The following is a 23,600-nucleotide window of genomic DNA, read 5'->3' on the forward strand; positions in this document are numbered from 1 at the left end:
TTCTTACTATTTTCCTGGATGTTCAGGCACACTTCTGTGTCATGGTGGAAAACAGTTTCACACTACTAGAAAACGACAAAAAACCCCACCAAGAGAACGGCACCATTTTTGTGGTAAGTAGGCTGATGAGAAATACCTAGAGAGTTGTCATTTTGATCTCTGAGTCTATAATAATCAAAGTATCTAGACTTTATTTCAGAATAACTGCCTTATTCAGATGAATTAAGGAAGAAGGAAGAAGGGAAGGCTAATATTTATTAGGGAAAGTCTTAATTATACAATACTTTATAGAAATAAGTTATTATTATACTTCAGTCCATTGAAAAAAAACTTCATTCAACCCTATAAAGTGCCTTCCCCCTAAGCAGAACTCTTCTTGAGCAGGTATTAGAACCCTATGGGGCAAGCTCAGCCTTCAGCCTTGTTCTATTTGGATTGCTGTGTGTTTTGGTTTGGTTTGAGCGGGTGCTTTTGGTTTGGTTTTAGAATAGCTATTTAACAATTTGGAGATTTCACACAAAATTCCCAATTGCTGGATTCTCTTGACGAGTGAGATCACCTGGCAATTAGAGAACTGAAGAGTAGCTGTCCCATACAGAAGAGCTGTACACGAGGATCACTGCTCTCCCTCACACCCCTACACACTCCATCTTTACTCTTTACCACCACCTACTGGTGATCCTTGGAATTGAGGAAATTTGTGTGAAACTAAAATCTATTTGCATTTGAACAATTAGTATTTAAATAAAGCTCATAAAAGAGTTTGCTCTTTAAACCCTAGCCAGTTAGGCTCAGGGGATAGAGCATCAGCCTGTGGAAAGGGTCCCAGGTTTGATTCCAGTCCCTGGTCATAAAGGGGGCAGATAATTAATGTATCTATCTCACATTGATATTTCTCTTGGTCTCTCCCTCTCCCATTCTCTCTAAAAATCAATGGGAAAATATCCTTGGGCAAGGATTAACAAAATTAAACAAACAAACAAACAAACAAATAAATAAATAAAAGTGTTTGAATGCTCTTCTTACAATCTTTTATTATTTTTTTTAAACTCTTGCCCTAGGATATGTTTTTATTGACGTTAGAGAGAGATGAAGAAAGAGAGAGAGAAACATCAATTGGTTGTGTGAATGAAAAGAGCCACATGCTAACCTGACAAGCTCAAGGAAGGCCTGCGTGGCAGTCTTGTAAACTCAGAGACCTAAAATAACCACAAAAGATGGTTTGAAAATTAAATATCTAACTGCAAACAGGTTATAGTGGGTAGTCATGTCCTAGACCGATATTTCACCTGACAAGGATCAACTTAGATCTTTACTGAGCCCATTTGTCTTCCTGCTTCTAGGATAACATATCTGTGAGATGTCTGGGTAACTTGTAACTTCCTTTTTACCCCAGACCCCTCAGGGCACAACAAATGGCCTAGAGACATTCCCTCATTGATATTGTTATCAAGTTAATTGTCAACTGTTAATTGTGTTAAAGTATCCTGTGTCCATCTCTGTAAAAGAAGCACATGTCCATCATTTCACTTTTTGCCCTATCCCAGAGGTTCTCCCGCTTTGCTCTGTCCCACCTCCCTAATCTATCACCAATGAATTTCATGTAACTCACCTATGTCCCTTTCCTTTGATTGCAATGTATAAATATAGATGTAACCCTGCATTCTCCGGAGCATTATCTCAATCCACTGAGGTTCTGCTTCCTGGCATATGTGGACAGTTTGGCTCAAATAAACTCACAACAATTCTTTACAGGTTTCAATGGTTTTGTTTTTTTCCCATTAACAGTTGCATCCCAACACCCCCAACTGGGGATTGAATTCACCACCTGGGTATGTGTCCTGACGGGAATCAAACCCACGACCCTGTGGAGCATGGGATGATGCTCCAACCTGGCCACATTGGCCAGGGCTCTTATAACCTTTTATTTTATTTATTTTTTAATAACACGTTGATTTGTTCAAACAAACCTTCTCAATAAGCTAAATGTAAACTTTCATTTTCCTCAAATTGAACGATCATAAATTCCAAATTGAAGAAAAGCCTGACTTTATAAGGATTCACAGCATTGGTGATTATGAAGCACTTGGCAACGGAAACTGCTGAGAGACACGTGACGGTAATGTTTGAAATGTTTAGACTATGCGACGTCTCTCCTTCATTACCTGGGGATGTATGGGATCGGAGAAGCTCCAGAAAAGAATCAGTGATGGCTGCAGCAATAATTTACCAGAAAAGTAAACCCTTTCTTCAAAGGTGAGCCGCACAGCCACGGACACAGCGATGAGTCCTGCGGGAGACACAGCCACAGCGAGGGTCTCAGCCGCTGGACCTGGGGCAGAGTTGGTAGGCTCTGCTTCTCTGCATAGTCACCGTTCACTTTCCTTTGGAGGCAACGTGAGTGGAAATGTTCTGCAGGAGCCCAAGCGTGTTCTTCGAGTCCCGCTGTTGAACATGGTTACCGGCAACCACCTGTCACTTCCTCAGCACTTGAAACGTGCCCAGTCCGAACTGAGATGACCGGTAGTATAAAATAAACACTGGACTTTGAAGATTTAGTAAGAAAAAAATAAATGCTTCTGTGTGTGTGAGGAAAGGACCCATGTGGGGGAGGGGGGAAGAGGAGGAAGGACGGGGGGAGAAGGATGGGGGGAGGCCCCCTTCCCCCCTTCCCCCCCCCCCCCCCCGCAAGGGCTTCTCTCGCTGCAGCCCCACCTTCACACCTTCCTACCTCCCTTGGCTGCTGAGGGCCCTCCAGGGGGTGCGGCTGCCATCCTGTCCCATCATTAGAGAGGCGGAGTGTGTGGGGCATGAAGTTAACTTGGGGCCATCCAACCCGCCAGAGTCTGGTCCAGATTCAGCATCCACCCCTTCCGCCCCCCACCCGGTGACCTGAGCCAGCCACTGCCCGGAGCTGAGCGTGGTCCTCTCCGTGTGAAGTGGAGGTCACAGGGGGGATCCCAGAGCAGCCGGGTGGACACGGGGCTGAGGGAAGGTGGGGAAAGAGAGCGCTTAGCAGGTGCCGGGCAGTTGGCAAAACGGCAAAAACGAGAGGTCTCTGGTTGAAGTGGAGCTGATTTCCAATGTTACACATAAAAGCAGCAGACTACTTCGCAGTCACCACAAAGGGAGCCCCAGGCGTCCCCATCTCACCGTAGATAGTCGGGTGCCAGGAGACGCAGGTGACCATCTTCTCCATCAGGGTATGAAGGTCGGTGAAGGACTGGTACTCCTTCAGGTGGGTGTCGGTCTTGTCCCCAAAGGTGCCTTCTTCCTCCGCTAGGCTTTTCCAGTCGTCAATGAACGTGTTTGTGATTTCGTTTTGTTGCAGGGCTATTTCAACACTATTTTGTAAAAAAGAAAATAAAAGCAACGAAGACGCTGGATTTTACCAATATTCAATGATATGCTTTCAGTAGCTCTTCCTGCTTCATTTAGACTGAAAGAAAAAGATACTCTCAACTGTATTTGGTGATGAAAGGATGATCCCCATGTGAAATAAATGAGGTGAGGACTTGGAAAGAAAATTCACGGCCGTGTGCTACTCAGGTCTTAGAACTTGCTGTTCAGTTTCCAGGATGTGGTCGGCCTTGGTTCCCAGGCCAATGGGCTAGGCAGCTGTGAGGACACCAGGGCTGTCTTTTTAGAAGGAAGAAGGAAGGGCCCGGCCAGTTCTGCCTCCAGCAGGACTCCTCCAACAGGCCCCCTTCACTCTGCAGCTCCCTGCTGGGCTGGCTGAGACCGGCCGAAGCTCTCCCTACCCCCTCCTCCTTCCCCATTCTTTATTGTTCACAGTGGACCCTCAGCAAACCTCGACTTTGAACTTGGTCTTATTGGCTTCCTGAAAATCCCAAATTGACAGAAAAGGCAATTTTCTTAGTTATACTCAGTACCAAATGATCATGTGTACTAATTATTATGCTATGACATAATTAGGTGCGTGCGTGCATGCGTGTGTGTGTGTGTGTGTGTGTGTGTGTGTGTGGTGGTGGTGGTGGTGGTGATGGTTTTAGTTACCACAATGCCAGGAGGGCCTAATGTATTTATTTCCATTACTAAATCTCTTGCATGAGATAGTCCCTAAAGTGGAGAATTATCCTATGCTACTATTGCTTCTTAAAAAAACAAAACAAAACAAACAAACAAACAAAAACAACCAAAAAACCCCCTCCAAAAAACAAAAAAACTCCAAACAAACTGAGTGCTAGGCTCATCTCTTAATGGTCCGAGGTCCCTCGTTTGACAGGCTCCAGCCTTTAAAGCTACTCTAAGTTACTCTAATGTTTATTGTCCCTTCATATGCTAAGGTCGGGAAGCCGGCTCATTCCCAAGGCTGCAAGGAGCTTTCCCACAAGTAGAATGCCAGCCAAGGTTTTACCCTGATGATTGAAAGTCTGATGAGCTTGGAGTTTTAATAGGTGAGGTAAACTGAAAGAGTGGTTCTGAATTCTGAATTTCCTAAAATAAGACACCCCCCTCCCACTATATTTAGATAATCATAACATATGTGCCTCAAAATGTAATTACACAAGAGCACCATTTAATACCTCTGTTCGTAAGCTTCTATGCTACCATTCACTGCTTCACCGAGTACTCTGTGTACTAAATTCCTGTACTTCATCTTTCAAACTGGAAGCATTTCCTAGGTCCTGCAGGATCAGCATGACCTGGAACTGTTGGAAATGCAGAGCCATGGGCTTGCCCTCAGACCTACTGAGTCAGAACTTGGTTTTTAACAAGCTGCGAAGGTAGTTCAGATGCCTGTGAAAATGTGAATACCCCTGTTGTAGGGTGGGTGAGCATCCTCACATACTCGACTGGATTCATCTTCCAGGTTCGCATCTCCCTGGCGCTTCTAGGTTTGAACCCAGTTTCTAGTAGAAGCATTTGTGAACACGTTCAAGGCCTTATTTCTTTATGTTTCAGCCAGAAGGAGAAAGGAATTCCCAAGGGAGAAGTTAAAGACAGGGCCCTTGCTCTGGCTGCCTGATTCTTCCTGCTAAATGGGGAAGTAATTCACAGGGGGGAGTGAAGACAGCTGGTTTCTCTGGTTTCCTGTGCCTTGTTTTCCCTGCACTCGACCACGTGGTCCCTGGGAGTGATGAACTGGAGGCTGGCAAACGTGTTGCCTGAGCCAAGGTCCATGAGTATTGTTGGTGGTTTGTTTGTTTGTTTGTTTTAACCCACAAATGGAAGTTTCTTAGTTGCTTTGAGAATCCCCTTGAAGTTTCTCTCTCTCCTCTAACATAATTTCCTTCTTTTGCAAATCATGCTTTCCTAAGGTTCATTCTGGTAAAATTCTATGAAAAAGAACTCATTTCTGAAAGAGCTCTCTTCCAGAACAAGACTAAGTTTATATTAATTTTTTAAAAATTTAAATAAGCCTTAAACAGCTTGTGTGGGAAGAATGGCAGTGATCAAACTTCAGTGGGAAAGCAGGGAGGGTTGGTAGGGGTGGAGTGGGGACGGTAAGAGATCAACCGAAGGACTTGAATGCATGCATATAAGCATAACCAATGGACACAGACACTAGGGGGGTGAGGGCATGTGCCAGGTGGGTGGGGGAAACCAGGAGGAAGTCAATAGGGGAAAAAGGAGACATATGTTCTACTATTTGTAATACTTTAAACAATAATAATAATAAAAAAGAATAGCAGTGATATAAACTCAGGTTTCTTATTTGTTCTTGACCAGTGATATTTTAACCCCTTTCCTCTTTCTTCCTACAGTCCTAGCTTCTCTTTCCCATGTCTCAGGGAAGGCTCAATACTCCTCTCCCTTCTAAAAAATAAATAAATAAATAAATTATATATATATATATATATATATATATATATATATATATATATATAATTGATTTTTTTACAGATAGGAAGGGAGAGTGATAGAGAGTTAGAATCATCGATGAGAGAGAAACATTGATCAGCTGCCTCTTTCATACTCCCTACTGGGGAATGTGCCCACAACCAAGGTACGTGCCCTTGACTGGAATCAAACCTGGGACTCTTGAGTCCGCAGGCTGACGCTCTATCCACTGAGCCAAACCGGTTAGGGCACCTCCTCTCTTTATGAGCGTGGCGATTGAAAGGAAAGAACAAAACTCTGAGACTAAAGATACGGGATGATTTAGAATTGACTACAGGCCATGTATTCCCTTAAAATGGATTACACAGACCTCTCATATTTAATGTTTTTTACCAAGAAAAATTTAAATACTTAATTTTGATAAGGGAAAAAAGAAACCTTAGGTTTTCTTGTTTCTTTCTCTTTCTCTTTGCCCACACAGGAAAAAAATGATAACATGCTTCCTGTGAACGGCAAGTAATTCGCGCATGCTCTGAATCACTGATGACTTTTGAACCAGATTCTCTCAAGGTACAGATAATTTTCTGGACTTCCAAGCTGAAAGAACTAATGATGTTTTCTTAAAATAATAATAATAATAATAATAATAATAATAATAATAATAATAAAAGCTTAACTTGGGCTATCTGTGAACTAGACCACCAATTTTTTTAATTTTGGAAAGAAATAGAAACCAACCTAATGGGCAGACCTTTCCATCATTAGTTCCACTTCTCTGAACTCTGGTTTCAACTTGAGATCTTATCAAGCTCTTTCTCGGGTTCAGGTCTGCCCAGGGCCCTAGTACCACTGTAAAGGCATTTGAAAACACTTCTCTTTCAGAGACTGTAATAAGACTGGCAGTAACACGGGAATTGGGGATGAGGATGACATATTCAAGTATCACCTCTGAATTGAATTCAGGGTCTTATTTACAAAGATATTTTTGTTAAGTGCCTATTATCATCATTGCAATGATCATCCTCAACACCCACAGCATCCTCATCTTTGTAATCCTACAAAAGTCAGTAAAGCTAAGAAGTGTGATGAGGAATGCAGAAAAAGACTTTAAAGAAACCCTGGTAAACCAATGTTAATTTGCTGCTAAGGAAACATCCTCACATACTCAACTGTATACATCTTCCAGGTTCACACTGTTTGGTATGGTCCTAGCGTTTGAGGTCTAGGATGCTGCTTAGCAACAGAGGAGAAAGAATTACTGAGAGTCTGTAGGAAATGTCATACGTTCACGCATACCTGATAACTGTTTTCATACTTTCTATCTAGACACCATGTATGGAGCTGATTTTTAAGATCTATTGTTATAACTAAACATACATATTTTATGTTTTATTATTAAAATGTAATACATTTTTTCTTACCTTGTGGAGATGTTGTTAAGAAAATCAGCTAATGGCTTTGATTGTTCGAATATTTCTTTTTCCGTTTCTAAAAATTCTCTTGGATAATATTGTGTAGTAGCGTTTCTGGGATATGTCCTAATATATTAAAAGAAAATTGAATAACAAAAATAAGATTAAAGAGAAGCAAATATAGTCATGACAAGTCAAAGGTTTATCTCTGTGATAGTATTAAGTTATTATTTTATGTTTAAATTTTATACATTAAATTTCTTCTTTATCCTAGAAAAATCAATGTTGACTGCCATTCAAAGTATTTGTGTATTTCTTTCAAACATAATCAATAAGCTCTTATTTTTAAAAAATCATTTAGATATCATTTTAAACTTACAGGAAAGTTGTAAGAAGAGTATAAGAAACTCCCTTACTTCTTTGACCCCCAATTCATCAATTATTAACATGTTGCCTCATTTGTTTGTCATTTTCTCTTGCCATTTCATCAAATCAATGTTTCTTAACCAGTGCAATCCTATTCCATCCCCACAGCCTGGGAACACTTTAGCAATAGCTGGGAGCATTTTTGGTTTTTACACATGGGAAGTGTTATTGACACCTCATGGTTAGAGCCCAGGGACGCTGTTAAACACCCTACAATACACAAGACAGCCTCCCCTCCTCCCCCACTCCTTCCCCAACAGATAGCTAGCCAGCCCAAAACCTCAGCAGTGTGAACTAAGAAACTCTACTCTGAATATACAAAACCAGGAACAAGGGACATTTAGGCAGTAAGGGCAGCAGAGTCTCTCTGGAGGAAAGCTTATCCAACCAGACTGGCTGCCCTCAGTGCTCACCTTCACCTTGAACACATCACATTGCCTTATACCTCTGGGCTTTGTCAGGCTCAACCATTATGTTACAGAAAACTGGAGAAGAACCAAGCAATACTTACGGAGATGAAGTTACATTTATTACTCGCGGGTCCAGAGGAAAATGTCTCTCAAATTCTGGGCTCCAACATGGAGGAATTTTCCCTATTTATATGTTTTTACCTTCTTTGTCTCCTAAATATGGGATCTGGCCCCTTTTGCAAGTTCTTAAAGAGCCCCTATGTGCTGGGGCCTTAAGACCTCAACCAAAGGCCTGGCCTGGTGCCAGCACTGATAACTTCATCCAGGGAAGGTTTAATGGCCTCTCTGAAGTGGGAGTAGTCTTATTTTCCTTATTATTTAAACAAGCAAGCATTTACAGAAGCTAAATAGCAGGGTTAAAATTTCAAACAGCAGTTTTTATGTAAGATGGATGCTTCAATTACACGGAGTGAGCTCCTTGGTCTCAGGCTGTGGGGCCACAGAAAGGTCACATGACACACTCCTTAAGCCTGTGCACTCTGCGCAGGCTGCCTGGCTTTGAAGCCCGAGTCTGTCACTTACTCCCCATGTGTCTCTGAGCTCATTGTTTGACCTTTCTGTGCCTGTTTTCTCATCTAAACAAAATTCTTAAAGCACCTAGCTCATAGGGTTATTATAAGAATTGAATGTGTTTCTATAGGCAAAGCTTCTAAAACAGTGCTGGCACGGTTTAAGTGTTCAATAAATGATTAGGTTGTATTTAATCTGTGTTTGTTGAGCAAATGTCAGTCAAATGTCTCTGTGAGAGTAATCAAAAAGCAGGGTAAATAATTAAAGCCTCCCAAGCCCCATCCCACCTAGACCAGTATCCATAGCAGAGGCAAAGTGATGGAAAGAAATGTTGGTATTGGAACCAGAGAGATGTGGGTTCAATTCTTGGCTTCACCTTTTAATTTCTATACCAAAGGTAGGATTAAGAATTTACATGGCACCTGGTGGTTTCCTCAAGGTAGCAACAGGACTGAGGGTCACTCTGATTATTTTATTTTTATTTTTTAAAATATATTTTATTGTTTGTTTGGTTTTTTTTTTACAGAGAGGAAGGGAGAGGAGTAGAGAGTTAGAAACATCAATGAGAGAGAAACATTGATCAGCTGCCTCCTGCACACCTCCTATTGGGGATGTGCCTGCAACCAAGGTACATACCGTTGACCAAAGTCGAACCTGAGACCCTTCAATCCGCAGGCTGACGCTCTATCCACTGAGCCAAATCAATTTAGGGCAACTCTGATTTTTAAAAATGTGATTACTTTTGTTGTTTTTCAGCAAATCTATTCATTATTGATTGAAATTTAAATTATGTCCTAAATATTGAGCTTTCATTTTTAACATGTCTGCCTCAGTTTCTTTATTTTTTAAAATAGAAATAGTGCCTATCTCTAAGGGCAGTTGTGAAGGTTAACTGAGTTGATGTGCACAAAGTACTGAGAGGAATGCCTGGCTTATGGTAAGAGCACTGTAAACACTTGCTTTCCTTGCCGTTTGTTACTCTTTAAACCTCATCTTTGATATTTTTTTCCTTTTTAGTTCTTTCATCACAATCATATATCCCATCTTCTCCTCCTCAGACCAGCTAACTTCCTGATCTTAGTAAGTGGCACCAGTATTCTCTATCACCTAGAATCGAACCATTTGAGTTCTTCTGATGGATTTTTTTTTCCACTTTGTGAATCAAGACCTGCCCTTATTTCTCATCTGTTCACTCTAGTTGCTAGATAGAAACAACTGTCCATTATTATCAATCAACATCCCTTGAAAACCTATGAAGGTCCCTGTTGCCAGAAGTTGACTGATCCTTTCTGAGTCGACCTCCTGTGTCCACTCGGCTGACTCATTTTTGCCACACCCAGATGAAGCCTCTGTTGGCTTAACTAAGAGTTTTCTCTCAAAATCTAAAGTGTGGGTCTTTTTGGTACTAATGTAGCATTTCTCTCCTTCAAGTCTCACCCTCACTTCTTGCTGTTTATGAATCTCTGATGTTCTAATTCTCTGCTGAGACTAGACCACTGATCGTCTTTCAATTATTTGGTTCTGGACTGAACATTTATCTGCCTCTTTGGTTTCTGGCCCATTTCTTGTCCTGACCCTGGGATTCAATGTACGTGTGCCTTGACGTTTACATTGCTGTCTCATGCTTCACACAGAGCTGAGAAGTGTGTTTTGTACTACACTACACACTGCTGACCCCGATTCTCCTGGTCACAGTCTCACTGTGTATTTTATGGCTCTTCTCTTAACACCGAACTCCAATCGGTCATCCCTTCTGACATTCTCCCTTAACTTGGTTCCTCTCCTCCTTTCCTCCCTCATTCCTTTATTCCCTCCATTTAGTAAATCTGTGCCAGGAACTGTCCTAGAAATTGGGGACATAGACGTAAACAAAATAGAACAAGTGCCTATGTCAGGAGATTAAATTCGAAGTGGTAGGTGGGAAGAAAGTGAGAAAAGAGACAATGACAAATACATTTCAAGCGATAATAGTGTCATAAAAAAAAATAGAGTAAGGGGTGGATAGAATGGAGTTGCTGTTTTTATAAAAGAGTGTTGGGGAATTCCTCATTCAAACTAAGATCTGAATGAAGGAGGAAATGAATCCTAAAGACAGGGAAAGAGCAGCCTATATAAAGGAACTGTGAGTATAAACACATCAGGTATGAGTATGCTTGGTGAATTCAGGGAACAAAGAAGCCACTGTGGCTGGAATGGACGAGCCAGGGAATTATGAGAAATGAGGGAAGAAGGGCAAATGGGATCCCAATCAGTCTGGCTCTTCTATGGAAACAAAATGTAGGAGGGCAAGAATGGGTAGAGGAAGTCAAGACAGGAGGCACTGCAATAATCCAGGAAAGAGATGAAGATGGCTTGGTCCAAGATGACGACACTGAATATAGGGTGTCCCCCCAAAAAAATGTACACACACTTTAACAGCTGATAATCACTTAATTTTGAAAATTAACTGCATGTTAATAAACACTAACTTTATAATCATTCAAAGTGTGTCTACTTTTTTGGGGGGACACTGCATTTTTGAAGGTTAACCCAACAGAATCCAAGGTTTGGGGTCTAAGTAATTATAAGAATATCATTGCCATTGGCTAGATGAGCAAGATTTAGGGAGTTTCAGATTTGGAGGTAGGAAATTTAAAAAAAATGTTTGTGAGTATGTTAAATTTGAGGTTCTTATTATACATCCAAGTAAGATGAATATAAGCATGTGGAGTTCAGGGGAGAGATTAAGGTTGAAGGCATAGATTTGGGAGTCATCAGCAAACAGATAATGGATAACACCAAAGAACTAGATAAATCCACCCCCCAAAGGACTGTGGGGTGATTACTTGTTTGCATGATGGCGCTTATAGCATTTTGTACTTTCATGTCTCCTTTCCACCTTTCCTCTCAGTTGACTGCCACCACACTGGTCACACTTTTACCTGGTTTAGTGACAGCAGACTCCTACTTGGCCAATCTCTTCAACTCTAACCTTTCTCCCCTCTGCTTTCCAATACATACTGTCCAGCCATCTTATTTTAGCACCTTGCCATCCGCCTCTCTCTTTTGCTTCAGAATTTGTTAAAGTTCCCCACTGTCTGCCACAGAGAAACCACTTCTCTGTCTACCTCTTCTCTTCCCTTCCGCATACACAGAAGAGGAGGCACTGAAGTTCAAGGGTAAAGGAAAAGGCAGACAAGGCAGTGAAGGGCATTTTACGCAGAGGAACAGCATTGCCAAAGGCAGGAAGATATGGAAGAGCAGATATTCTGGGAAATGAAAGAAGCTCATAGGGCTAGAGCACAGAGTGGGTTGGGGGAGGAAGGAGAGGCTGGAGAGGAACTACATAGTCTTCACAGTCTTACGGACGTGTATCTCATTTTCTATTAAGGTTTAAAAAAGAGTAGTTGAAAGCCAGAACTTCCTGAATTGAATTACTCTGTGTAGAAATATTTCATCATTGTCAATCCATTTCTATTTATTCTAATGTTCTCTCAAAATAATCATGGTCATAGCTAGATTTTACTGTAATTGCCTTTGAAAATACATATACCCATTGTATACTTACCACCTTGTCTGAGTACTTATTTCCTTGATTTGAGGGACTACTTGCATGCCAACATCTTTCTCAAGTTGCTTAATAACAAAATTTTTATCTGGGTAGGATGGGCATTCAATATAGGTATCTTTTGTAATGGAAGCATTGTGGTCACTGAACTTAATCGGTGCACCGAAATCACCTAGTTGCCGAGAAATCATATATGTAATCTGCAACACAGGTAAGCAGTAAAGGTAACACAATTAAGTCCCTACAGAAAAATGGATGCAGGGCAGACTACTGGGGGGCTCTGCCTAGATCTCTCAGATCCCTTTGAATATGCACTTCTGTCCCCTCCAGCTCCATGTGCTGTTGGTTCCCATGGCCACCAGCCATGCCTGCTGTACTTTGCCCGCAGGTACAAGAACAGGAAGTGACTGACTGTTTACATCTCAACCCATGATGGACTGGTTGGAGACATACGAGAGCTCATCTCTTCTGCTTCTCTTTGGCACCGGGTTGTAATTCAGCCTCCAGAGTTCCCCTAGGGGTTCAGGCTGAAGCCTTCTCTCGGCTGAAATTTTTCCCTGAGAGCGTTGCCCCTCTGCTGCAGCTTTCCCTCTGCTCTCAAAATAAGCCACTCATTTAAGTCCTCCTCCCAGCAGCTGCTCTGGCAACACCCCTGGGTCAGTTTCCTAGGGCTGCCATACCCACGCACCACAGATTGGGTGGCTTAAAACAACGGGAATTTATTCTCTCCCAGTTGTGGAGGCTAGAAGTCTGAGATCAAGTGTGCTGTGGGTTTTTTTTTTGTGTGTGTGTGTGGTTGTGTGTATTGTGTGTGTGTGTGTGTGTGTGTGTGTGTGTGTGTGTGTGTGTTTTCTGTGGTCTCTGAGGGAGAATCTATTGCTTGTCTCTCTCTGGCTCCTGGTGATGCCAGCAAACCTTGGTGTTCCTTGGTTTGTAGACACAGCACTCCAATCTCTGCCTCCTTCTTTCTCCTTGTGTCTCTATGTCTTCATATGGCCCTCTCTTTATAAGGGCGCGGTCATGTTGGAATAACACTCCCCATTTCCTAGTAGGTCACATCCTCAGGTACTGGGGAATAGGACTTCATATTTTTTTTGGGGGGGGGGAGGGTGGGGAAATACCATTTAACCCATAATATACACTTGAGACAATGACCACTCTTATCCAAAGAAAAACCACATGCCCATAGCAAACACAGAAGCCTTACAAACCCTTCAGGAATAAGCGTTATTCAGCTATAGGGAGGTAATGACTAGAGATATAATTCAGACCTCTGACCTGCTCTGTAGATCTCTTAACGGATTCTTCTTCAATTTCTTTTTCACTGCCCAAAGAAATCCAGGGTTTGGAGACAGGTGGCTTATAAACATAAAATTCTTCAGAAATATGGTCAAGATCTTTATGTTCATCCTGATCTTCTTGACCTTCTAAGGGCTAGAGTAAAACAAATAACATTCTAAAATACACGACCAAATTTAGGTAATAGGTACATCTGTATATTTTGCAATAAACTTACTGTTATATAAATCACTTCCTTATTATTTTTCTTCTTTGTTGGTTCCTGCTTTCCAATTTTGAGAAAGAAATTGAGCAAAAAAAGAACAACAACAATAAAAAGAACAACAACAACAAATCAAAACTACAGACAGAAGATGACAGAACAAAATAGGAGAGTAAAAAAGGAAAAGGTATGTGATAAGAAAAAAACATTTACTGCACATCTTTATGACTATGGAATACTAAAATTTAATGTTAACTATAAAACTAGTTTTCTCTGACTTAATAAATTTCTTTGATAAAAAGATTATAAGGACGAATAAACATAATATATTTGAAATAATGAGTGAATGTTTTAAAATCAAGATATCCATAAGAAGTATACAGACATATATTAATACCTAAATCTATATCTCTATAGCTAGCTAGCTATAAACTGAATAAGAATCAGTAGGTGAGTAAACTGATACATTGTGTTATCATCATAAAATAAAATTCCGTAAAGCAATTGCAACGAAAAAACTTGATCTTCATATATATGATACCTAAATGAATCAAAATTGATGAGGCCTAGAATTTTATAATTTAGTGAAAAACAAAAATTGCAAAATGATTTGTAGAATTTTATGTGACTTTTAAATGAAACAACAAAATGCATTATTTGTGGAGCATACATATATGGTAAGAATATAAAACTATAGACAGGTAGGGTATTTAACAACTCTATAGAGAAGAGTGAATTACAGAGGATATAAGAGTGAGTGAAGCATTATTTATTATATTTTATTACTTTAAAAAGTTAAGTAAATATGATAAGATAATAATATTTGTTAATTCTGGGTAGTGATTGTGTGGATATTTGTTATATTAGTATCTAAACTTTTCTATATGCTTGAAAATATTTCACTACACAGATATGTGCAGTATAATGATGTTTTGATCAACAATGATAGTTCCATAAGATTAAAATGGAACTAAAAAATTCTTATCACCTAGTGATATTGTAGCCATGGTAATGTCCTAACACATGCATTTATTTCTTAAAAAAAAAAAAAAATTGTATTGATTTTTAGAGAGAGAGAAAGAGAGGAATAAAGAGGTAGAAACATTGATAAGAGAAAAACTTCATCAATCGGCTGCCTCCTGCACACCCCCTACCGGGTTTGAGTTTGCAACCCCAAGCATGCGCCCTGACTAGGAATTGAACCAGTGACCTTTTGGTTCATGGGTTGATGCACAACCACTGACCACACCAACCAGGCTGCATTTCTTTTATGTTGGTGGTGATACTGGTGCAGACAAATCAGTTGCAATGTCAGAAATATAAAGTATAGCACATACAATTATGCATAGTACATAATACTTGTTAATAATTATAAACAACTATGTACTTACTATACTACACTTTTTACATTATTGTAGAGTATACTCTTTTTACTTATTAAAGAAAGTACTTTGCTATAGAAAACATTATGCTGCAACTGATTGATATTTCTCTCTCTCTCCTTTTCCCTTCCTCTTTCAAAAATCAATAAAAAATGAGGCTCTTAGATTTAAAACAAAAACAACACAACATGCCATGTTACACCAACAGCAGCCTCACACATCTCATGTTTGAGTGCATCATTTTTTCTTGTGCTTGATTTAGTCTTGTGTGGTTTGTACAGTAATGGTAGCCTAGGATCAATAGGCTAGACCATCTAGGATTGTGTAAGTACACTCTACAATGTTCGCACAACAAGAAAATCACCTAGTGGCACATTTCTCAGGTGTGTCCCCATTGTTAAACAGTACAAGACTGTAATAAAAAAAATTAAAAGCACAGAGAAAAGCAACACAAAAATAAAATTGAAAATGCTAAGGCTAAGTAAATTATCATTTTTTGTTTTAAAATGATTATATTTTAAAATTCTATGCTTTCCTTTATTTTTTTTTTCTTGTTTGTTCAACAACTACTCAAACTCCTCTGTCTACCTCAGTTTGACCAAACCTCCCCATAAGGATGCCAGATCAGAAGGCAAGTCTCAGAAATTCATTACCTGCCATGGCCACTTGGAACAAAATACCTTGAAGGTTAACTAATATTTTTTTTCTTTGAAAGCTACAATTTTTATAATTTCTGCTTCCCTTCCCACGCACGGCCCACTGACCAAGTCATTCTTTTAAAATCTTACTTTTCAATAATCATAGCAAACACTGTAATAAGGGCTTTACCTTGTGTTAGCCCACTTAATTTTTACAACAGCCCTGGAATGGGCACTAATGGTGCCACCGTTTTGCAGACGAGAGATTTAGTAACTTACCCAAGCTATGGAGACGGCAAGAGGAGAACCAGGAATATGGGCCGAGGAATGGCTGAGGGCAGTGGTACTCCAGGTTTGCTGTTTCTGCTCTCATTGGGCCAATAAAGGCAAATAAGTAGAGTATCTGCTACCCTGAGATGTTTGACTTAGCTCATCCCACATTTACTGCTCACCTGCTCTAGGTGCCAGAACTCGATCCGAGCCAAATCTGGGCCCCGGGGGAAAGGGGGCTGAACAAGAAGAATCATAACCATGCATAAGTCTCCCCCAGAGGTACTGCCCCTTCTGATAATCCACAAAAACGCAAAGGATTGGGTGTGCTTACATGTAAAAAGTTTTCCTTGCCCTCTTCTGTTCCAATAATATAAAAGTTAAGTCCAAATTTGAAGTCTTTGTCATAAACAAGCAGAATCTCATCACCAGGATACTCCTACAGGAATATAATCAAAGAAGAAGGTTATAGAATATTCCATCCAAAAGCAACAGAATACACAGTGTGGGCAAAAGTAGGCTTACAGTTGTTTACATGGGAAATAATACAATAACTATACAATAATAAAACAAGAATAAACTTTCTGTTTCGCACACTCACAGCTGTAAATCTTCTTTTGCCAAGCCCTGTACATTCTTTCCAAGTGCACAGGAAACATTTAAAATGATAGGTCATATGCTAGTCCATAAAACAAGTCTTAATAAATGTAAGAGGATTGAAATCTTATCAAGCATATTTTCTGACTACCATGGTATAAAACTAGAAATTCATTACACACACAAAAAAATCTGGAACATTCACAGTTATAAGGAGATTAAACAACATGCTACCGAAAAGGAATGAAGGCTAATGAAGGTTAATAATGGCCAGGGGTCCTTCAATCTATTTAGATATCGACACAAAATTGATATTTCTCTAATCAATCAATCAATTGTAAAAGATCATCATACTACTAATCTATGGCCAATAAGCCTAAATTGAAAAATTATCTTTATTAATTCTAAAAAGCTTTTAAAATACAATAGGTCCAGGGAAATTTACCATGCAATTTTATTTTTAACTAGAGGCCCAATGCACGAAGATTTGTGTAAGAATGGGCCTTCCTCCTCCTGGCTGCCGGCACTGCCTGTCTGCCTTCCCACGCTGCCCAGAGGTCCAGAGCAGCTGGGGTGGTGCAGAATGCCTGCGTCATCACCTTGGCGACAATGCAAGCGTCCTGCCCAACCCCAAGCTGCTCAGGGCTTGTGTATGCAAATTAACCCGCCATCTTTGTTGGGTTAATTTGAATATTCACTCCTGATTGGCTGGTGGGCATTGCAAAGGAACAATAAATTTTCATCTTACTCTTTTATTAGTGTAGATGGGGGGGGGGGAAGAAACATTTCTTTAATTTGGTGTGCTCTGTTGCATGCTTGGAGACAAATCAAGAACAAAATTATGAAGTAAACATTTAAGATAGTTTGGGAAAATAGGGTAGATTCCTATTCTAGTTATAATCGGGCAAGTATCAGCATTTCTGGGTGTGGAATAAGACAGTCACTAAGTGTCAATGAGTGTTTGCTTTTCACAGAGGATCATCAAGCAGGATTCCCAAGGTGTGGGCAAGCTAGTATGTGCCCAAGCTCATGGCAAATGCCAGATTTGAATGCAGCAATCGCTCTAACTTTTATTATTATGTCCAAGGAACCCCTTGAAGCAAGACTGAAAAAATGAAGAGGGATGTTATGCTTACATTGATAACTTTTTTGACTGGGTAGAAATCAGATGCTGCAGCTCTGTTTTGAAAGTCTGCCAAAATATCTTGTTTTTTGATAAGTTTATAAGGTTGCTCATCTGTCAGATCTTCATCTATTCGGCAACTGAATATTTCTTGAGTCCTGGTAGTTAACACTAAAGGATAAATTTCTGGATAACCTGGGAAGACAAAGTGGAATTTTTATAATAAACGTAACCATGTAAAACATTAGCAATGGGAAATATGCAATTGTTTGCTTTAAATACTTGTCTTGGTTAGAATTTTTAGTCTTTAAAATCATTGCTCTTATTTTTTAAAATGTATTTTTATTGATTTCAGAAAGGAGGTGGGGGGAGAAAGAGAGAGAGAAAGAAAGAGAGAGAGGGAGAGAGAGAGAGAGAGAGAGAGAGAGAGAGAGAGAGAGAGAGAGAGAGAGAGAGAAACATTAATGATGAGAGAGAATAATTGATCAGCTGCCTCCTGCACTCCCACTACTAGGGATGGAGGCTGGAACCTGGGCATGTGCCCTGACTGGGAATCAAACTGTGATCTCCTGGTTAGGTCAAAGCCCAACTACTGAGCCACACTAGCTGGGGCTCATTATTCTTATTTTTAAGGTAAGTCTATCCATTATAAAAACAAATGTAAAAAAAAAAAAACAAGAAAAAAAAATAAATTACCCATATTACTATGTCTCAAGAGAGAACCTCTATTAATAGTTCACTCGACTTCCTTCTAGCCACTCCATATGCAGTATCTTATATGAAATTTTAAATATTGCCTTTAATACTTAATGTATGTCACAAGTATTTTATTATGTCATTCTATAATCTTTCTGACATATTTTATTTATTTATTTATTTATTTTAAATATATTTTTATTGATTTTTTTTACAGAGAGGAAAAAAGAGGATTAGAGAGTTAGAAACATCCATGAGAGAGAGAGAGACATCGATCAGCTGCCTCCTGCACAGCCCCCATTGGAATGTGCCCACAACCAAGGTACATGCCCTTGACCGGAATCGAACCTAAGACCTTTCAGTCCACAGGCCAACGCTCTATCCGATGAGCCAAACTGGTTTTGGCTCTAACATATTTTAAATTCATGCAACTCTGTAGCATAATTTTTCACAGTTCTGTTGTTGATAAATATATTTTTTCTCATTTGTTTCCAATGATTATAAATAACTCTACAAAATATATGTCGTGTATAATTTTTAAAGTCACCTTTCAAATTATTTTTTAGGATAGTTTTTAAAAGTGAAATTTTTAGTCCAAAGGTATGATCCTCTTTTCAAGCTCTATGAAACCTTCTTTGCTTGTCAAAAGCATTGCCTGCTCATCCCTCACCTGCTGCTCTCTCTCACTAGGTGACCTCACTTCCTGTTTCACAGAAAAATTTGTGTCTGTAGAGCACAGAATCCCATAGTCTGGTCCATCCGCACACTCGCCACCTACCTACCTTTCCCTCCACTCAGAAGACTGGCCCGTCCCTCTCCACCCTTTTCAGCCATTAAGACCCATTTACGTTTCCTCCTTTCCTACCTCTGCACTGTTTTCCCTCAGCATTTGCCCACTGGTCTCCTATTTTAAAGAAACCTCCTCTTGATCTTACTAGGTACCTCTGCTCCCTAAGGCTCCTTCTTTTTCACAGTCAGACTTGTTACTCCATTCTTCACATTTTAAAGCTACTGACTTTCCCATTAAGTTGCATTCCCAGACTCTTGCAAGTGGGGAGGAAGGTGGGGTGGGGAACCCTTTTTCCCTCCTCTGGTTCCTCAGTCCTAGGCTTGCCCTCAGAGGAGGAGGGAGGGTAGTTTCAAGAGGCTTCCATTTCTGTTCTTCCTGTCCCTGTCCCCCCCACCCCAGGCCAGTCTTCCACAGCCCTAGGCCCTGGGACAGGGGATGGAAGAGGATTGGTGTCGGCTTGCACGTTGCCATTCCTTCTAACAAGCCTTCTCATTTGCATATCGCCATCAGCTTCTCTCACCTCAGTCTCAGCTCTGCATCTGCCCCCAGAACTCCCTCCCCAACTCCATGCTCCCCGGGGGCCCTCGGCCCTCCCATCTTCTCCAGGCCTATACACCTGGGTGTCCTGACCACCTTCCTCCCACTGCTCAGCAGGTGCATCGTCAAGGGGACAAGTGCATGTGGCCTCTGACATTGGAATTTTGAATGTATTTCCCCAGAGAAACATGTACCCCTCGCCCGAGTGGCTCTATGGTATAATTATTCAGGTAATTTTGGCGTTTTAATGACTGGATGCATAACACTGATTCCCAATTGCAATCGGTTGGCATAACAAACATTGGGGACTACAAATTGTTCATAAGTTACGGACAAACGAGGAGACGTTCAATAAACAACTGTTAAGTTGAGTCACATACAGGTTATCCTTTGAGAACATTCTGCAGAGGATAGTTCGTGGTGTCTAATGCAATATTAGCTCTGCAGTTTTGCCTTTGAAAGCCACCAGGTGGAACTGTGAGACCCACGCTGAGCTAGAGCCGAGAAAGAGGTGGCGTCCTTCATACATACACGGAGGCCAGAAAGCCTTTACCATCCAACGAACAGGATAGACAGTGACAAAGACTGTGTTCCATGTCACCTCCCTACTAAACATACTTCATATTCCACTAGCGGGACAGTCTTCACTAAAATGACCCTGTCACTACTAATTAGACTTTACCAAAGCAACTTTTTAATTTATTTATTTATTTATTTATTTATTTATTTATTTATTTATTTATTTATTTTTTAACAGAGAGGGAGAGAGTTAGAAACATTAATGTGAGAGACACATCAACCAACTGCCCCTTGCACACCCCCGACTGGGGATGTGCCTGCAACCAAGGTGCATGCCCTTGAAGGGAATTAAACCTGGGACCCATGAGTCTGCAGGCTGACACTCCATCCACTGAGCCAAAAACGGTTAGGGATACCAAGGCAACTTTAACATAGAATCTAACTTTCCTCTAACTGGAAGTTAGTCAAAGGAGTAGACTTGCTTCTAGTTGCAATTGGCAGTCATTCATAACTTCATGCAAAATCCCCACAGTCCACTCCTTTCAAGCCTTACCTGAACAATGACCACACTTAACAGAGCAAGGCCTGATGCTTCTGCCCTCCCCCAAGGGTCTCTGGCAAAATTCAATAAAAGGAAACTGCTATGTAGGCAATGAGGCCGAACCTGAAGACAGCACCACAGGCATATAACAATTAGGCGATGGTGATTAGCAATGACATGGGCTCTCTGCTCAGTTACGCCTCCAGCAGAGTGGGATGCTGGTTGCTCCAGGAGGGTGAGAAAGTTGTTGGAGCAGAGGAAAAGGCCCAGAAGGATTCCTGAAGCTTACAAAGTCTGGAGCAAGACCAGCTGGATAGGGTGCCAGGCTAGGGTGGTGAGTGAACAACAATGTGGGTGCTTAATAGCCAGGTTAATGACAGTAACTTCTGTAGAGCACCTACTGCATGAAAGTAGAGCAAGGTGCTGCTCTAAGCACTTCACATGTATCATTAAGTGAATCTTTACAATAATCTTTTTTTTTTTTTTTTTTTTTTTTTTTTTTTTTTTTTAAGTTGAGAAGGAGTCCTACAAATTTCAAATACTGTATCCAAGGTCTGGATCTAGGAGTTGGAAATAGGGCATCTGGGATTCAAACCAAGGTCCCTGCACTCTAACTACATTCCTATACTTTTCTCTCCAATGTGTGAACCCAGCAGAGCCCAGGAGAAGGGCCTGCGCCTTCACCACAGCCAGAGAGACGACAGGGTGATGTTCCACAGGATGCGGTGAAAGGCAGTTATTTACCTAGAAAACCAATGGAGCAGGAGCCAAAAACAGACCCACACTCTATACAACTCACTCCTGGAATTCTTACTGTGTCAACAAGGAAGAGGAGGCCTATGAAGTGTAAACCATGTCCTGCATGTTAAAACAGAATTAAAGAACTCTCATGCATTTCATCTGTATCTTCTTTTTAAACATTTTTTTGCTGTTTACTTTTTTTTTTTTTTAAACAGTTATTTTCGAGATTTAATTGACAACTAATAAACTGTGTGTATTTAAAGGGTACCATTTGCTTAATATACGCACCCATTCATGAAATAATCAGTGGCTATTATTTACCCACATTGTTATTCACATTGGGTATAGTTTCTAGGAAATCTTTGCCTAATTCAAGTTTACAAGATTTTCTCTTTTGTCGTTGTCTAGAGGTTTTATAATATTTAGTTTTATATTTAGGTTTATGATCCATTTTGAATTAATTTTTGGGTATGGTATGGGGTATAGACTGAAGTTCACCTTTCTGTATACAGATATACAATTGATCCAGCATTGTTTGTTGAAAAGACCACCCTTCTCCATTGACTTACCTTTGCATTTTTGTTGAAAATAAACTGACTACATATATGGTTCTATTTTTGGACCCTCCATTATTATTTATTGATTGAATTCACTATTTTTATGGCATCTTTTTAAAAAATTTATTTTTCAGTTAGAGTTAGCATATAATAATATATTAGCTTCAGGTGTACAACATAGTGATTAGACATTTATATACCTTACCAAGTTATAGGCCCAATATATGGTATCTCTTAGTAACAACAGTTAATGTGAACTTTGGGACAGCCTGCTGGAGGCTAAAGCCAACAGCAGTTAGCATAATTCAAAAAAGAAAACATCGAAGATCAATGGACTTTGCTATTCAGCAGGGGAGAAAATCAGCATAATACTGCCCTGCTGTGGGCTCAATGGCTCAAGGCAATTTTCTAACCTGATAATCCTTAACTGTTTATCAAACTTTACCTTTGATCTGTCTGTATGCCTTGCTAAAGGGAAAATGTGTATTCAAGTAAATAAAAAGCTGACCAGGAGAGAAGTCAGTGTGTCTCTTCAGGAAAGAGGCTCTGCCAAAACTGGTTTGACTCAGTGGATAGAGTGTCAGCCTACAGACTGAAAGGGCCCAGGTTCAATTCTGGTCAAGGGCATGTACCCAGTAGGGGTGTGCAAGAGACAGCTGATCAATGATTCTCATTGATGTTTCTAACTCTCTATCCCTCTCTCTTCCTCTCTGTAAAAAAAAAAAAAAAAATCAATTACATATATATATATATATATATATATATATATATATATATATATATATTAAAAAAAGAAAAAAGAAAGAGGCTCCATCTGGCCCCCAATGCCTTCTAAATTCATATTTCTTGTATAGTATTTTCATTTGTGTGTTGACCCCTCCTTCAGATCCTGAACCCTGCTGTGTAGGTCCCAGCAACAGCCTATGTAAGAAGATGTGTGGGTACTACCTGATCTAACTTCTGCAGAGCCTCAGAAGGTGGGTGTCATTACCTCATTCTTGGGATGAAGTAGAGATTCCAAAAGGAAAAGTTATTTGTGGCCATATAGTCATAAGTGGCAGAAGTATGATTTGAACCAGGTCTCTCTAATTTCAAAACCTGTGCTATTTTTAATTATTTGTGATGAACAGAATAATGTTCCACAAAAGATGTTCATGGCCTAATTTCTGACACCAGTGAATGGATTGATTGTACTAATGTCCTTGAGATGGGCAGGTCATTGGGCCCTGAGATGGGCCTGATATAATCACAAGGGTCAATGTCAAGGAAGGAGACATGACAGGGAGGCAGAGGTCAAAGAGAGAGAACGTTTAGAAGATGCTATGCTGTAGGCTTTGAAGACAGAGGAAGCGGGGCCAAGAGTCAATGAATACAGTGTCATTAGCTAAAAAAGGGAAGGAAATATTTTCCTTTCAGAGCCTCTGGAAGGAATCAGCCCTGCTCACACCTAGTCTTTATCCCAGCAAAAGTAATTTCAGACTATTATTTCCCAAACTGTAAGGTAATAAATTTGTGGTAATTTGTTATGGCAACAACAT

General features: G+C 40.2%; 1 protein-coding gene across 1 annotated transcript in view; it reads right to left on the minus strand.

The window, feature by feature from the left end:
* Positions 1-23,600, minus strand: part of DNAI3 (dynein axonemal intermediate chain 3) — a 76,732-nt gene that overhangs the window by 40,398 nt on the left and 12,734 nt on the right. Inside the window, exons 4-10 of the mRNA XM_036444807.2 lie at positions 17,695-17,876; positions 16,296-16,400; positions 13,449-13,604; positions 12,171-12,370; positions 7,227-7,343; positions 3,154-3,344; positions 2,166-2,290 (exon numbers count right to left, since the gene is read on the minus strand). Coding sequence (XP_036300700.1) covers positions 2,166-2,290; positions 3,154-3,344; positions 7,227-7,343; positions 12,171-12,370; positions 13,449-13,604; positions 16,296-16,400; positions 17,695-17,876 — 1,076 coding nt within the window. The remainder of the gene's footprint in view (positions 1-2,165; positions 2,291-3,153; positions 3,345-7,226; positions 7,344-12,170; positions 12,371-13,448; positions 13,605-16,295; positions 16,401-17,694; positions 17,877-23,600) is intronic.

Source organism: Pipistrellus kuhlii, unplaced genomic scaffold (assembly GCF_014108245.1).
Source record: "Pipistrellus kuhlii isolate mPipKuh1 unplaced genomic scaffold, mPipKuh1.p scaffold_m20_p_2, whole genome shotgun sequence".
Taxonomy (NCBI): domain Eukaryota; kingdom Metazoa; phylum Chordata; class Mammalia; order Chiroptera; family Vespertilionidae; genus Pipistrellus; species Pipistrellus kuhlii.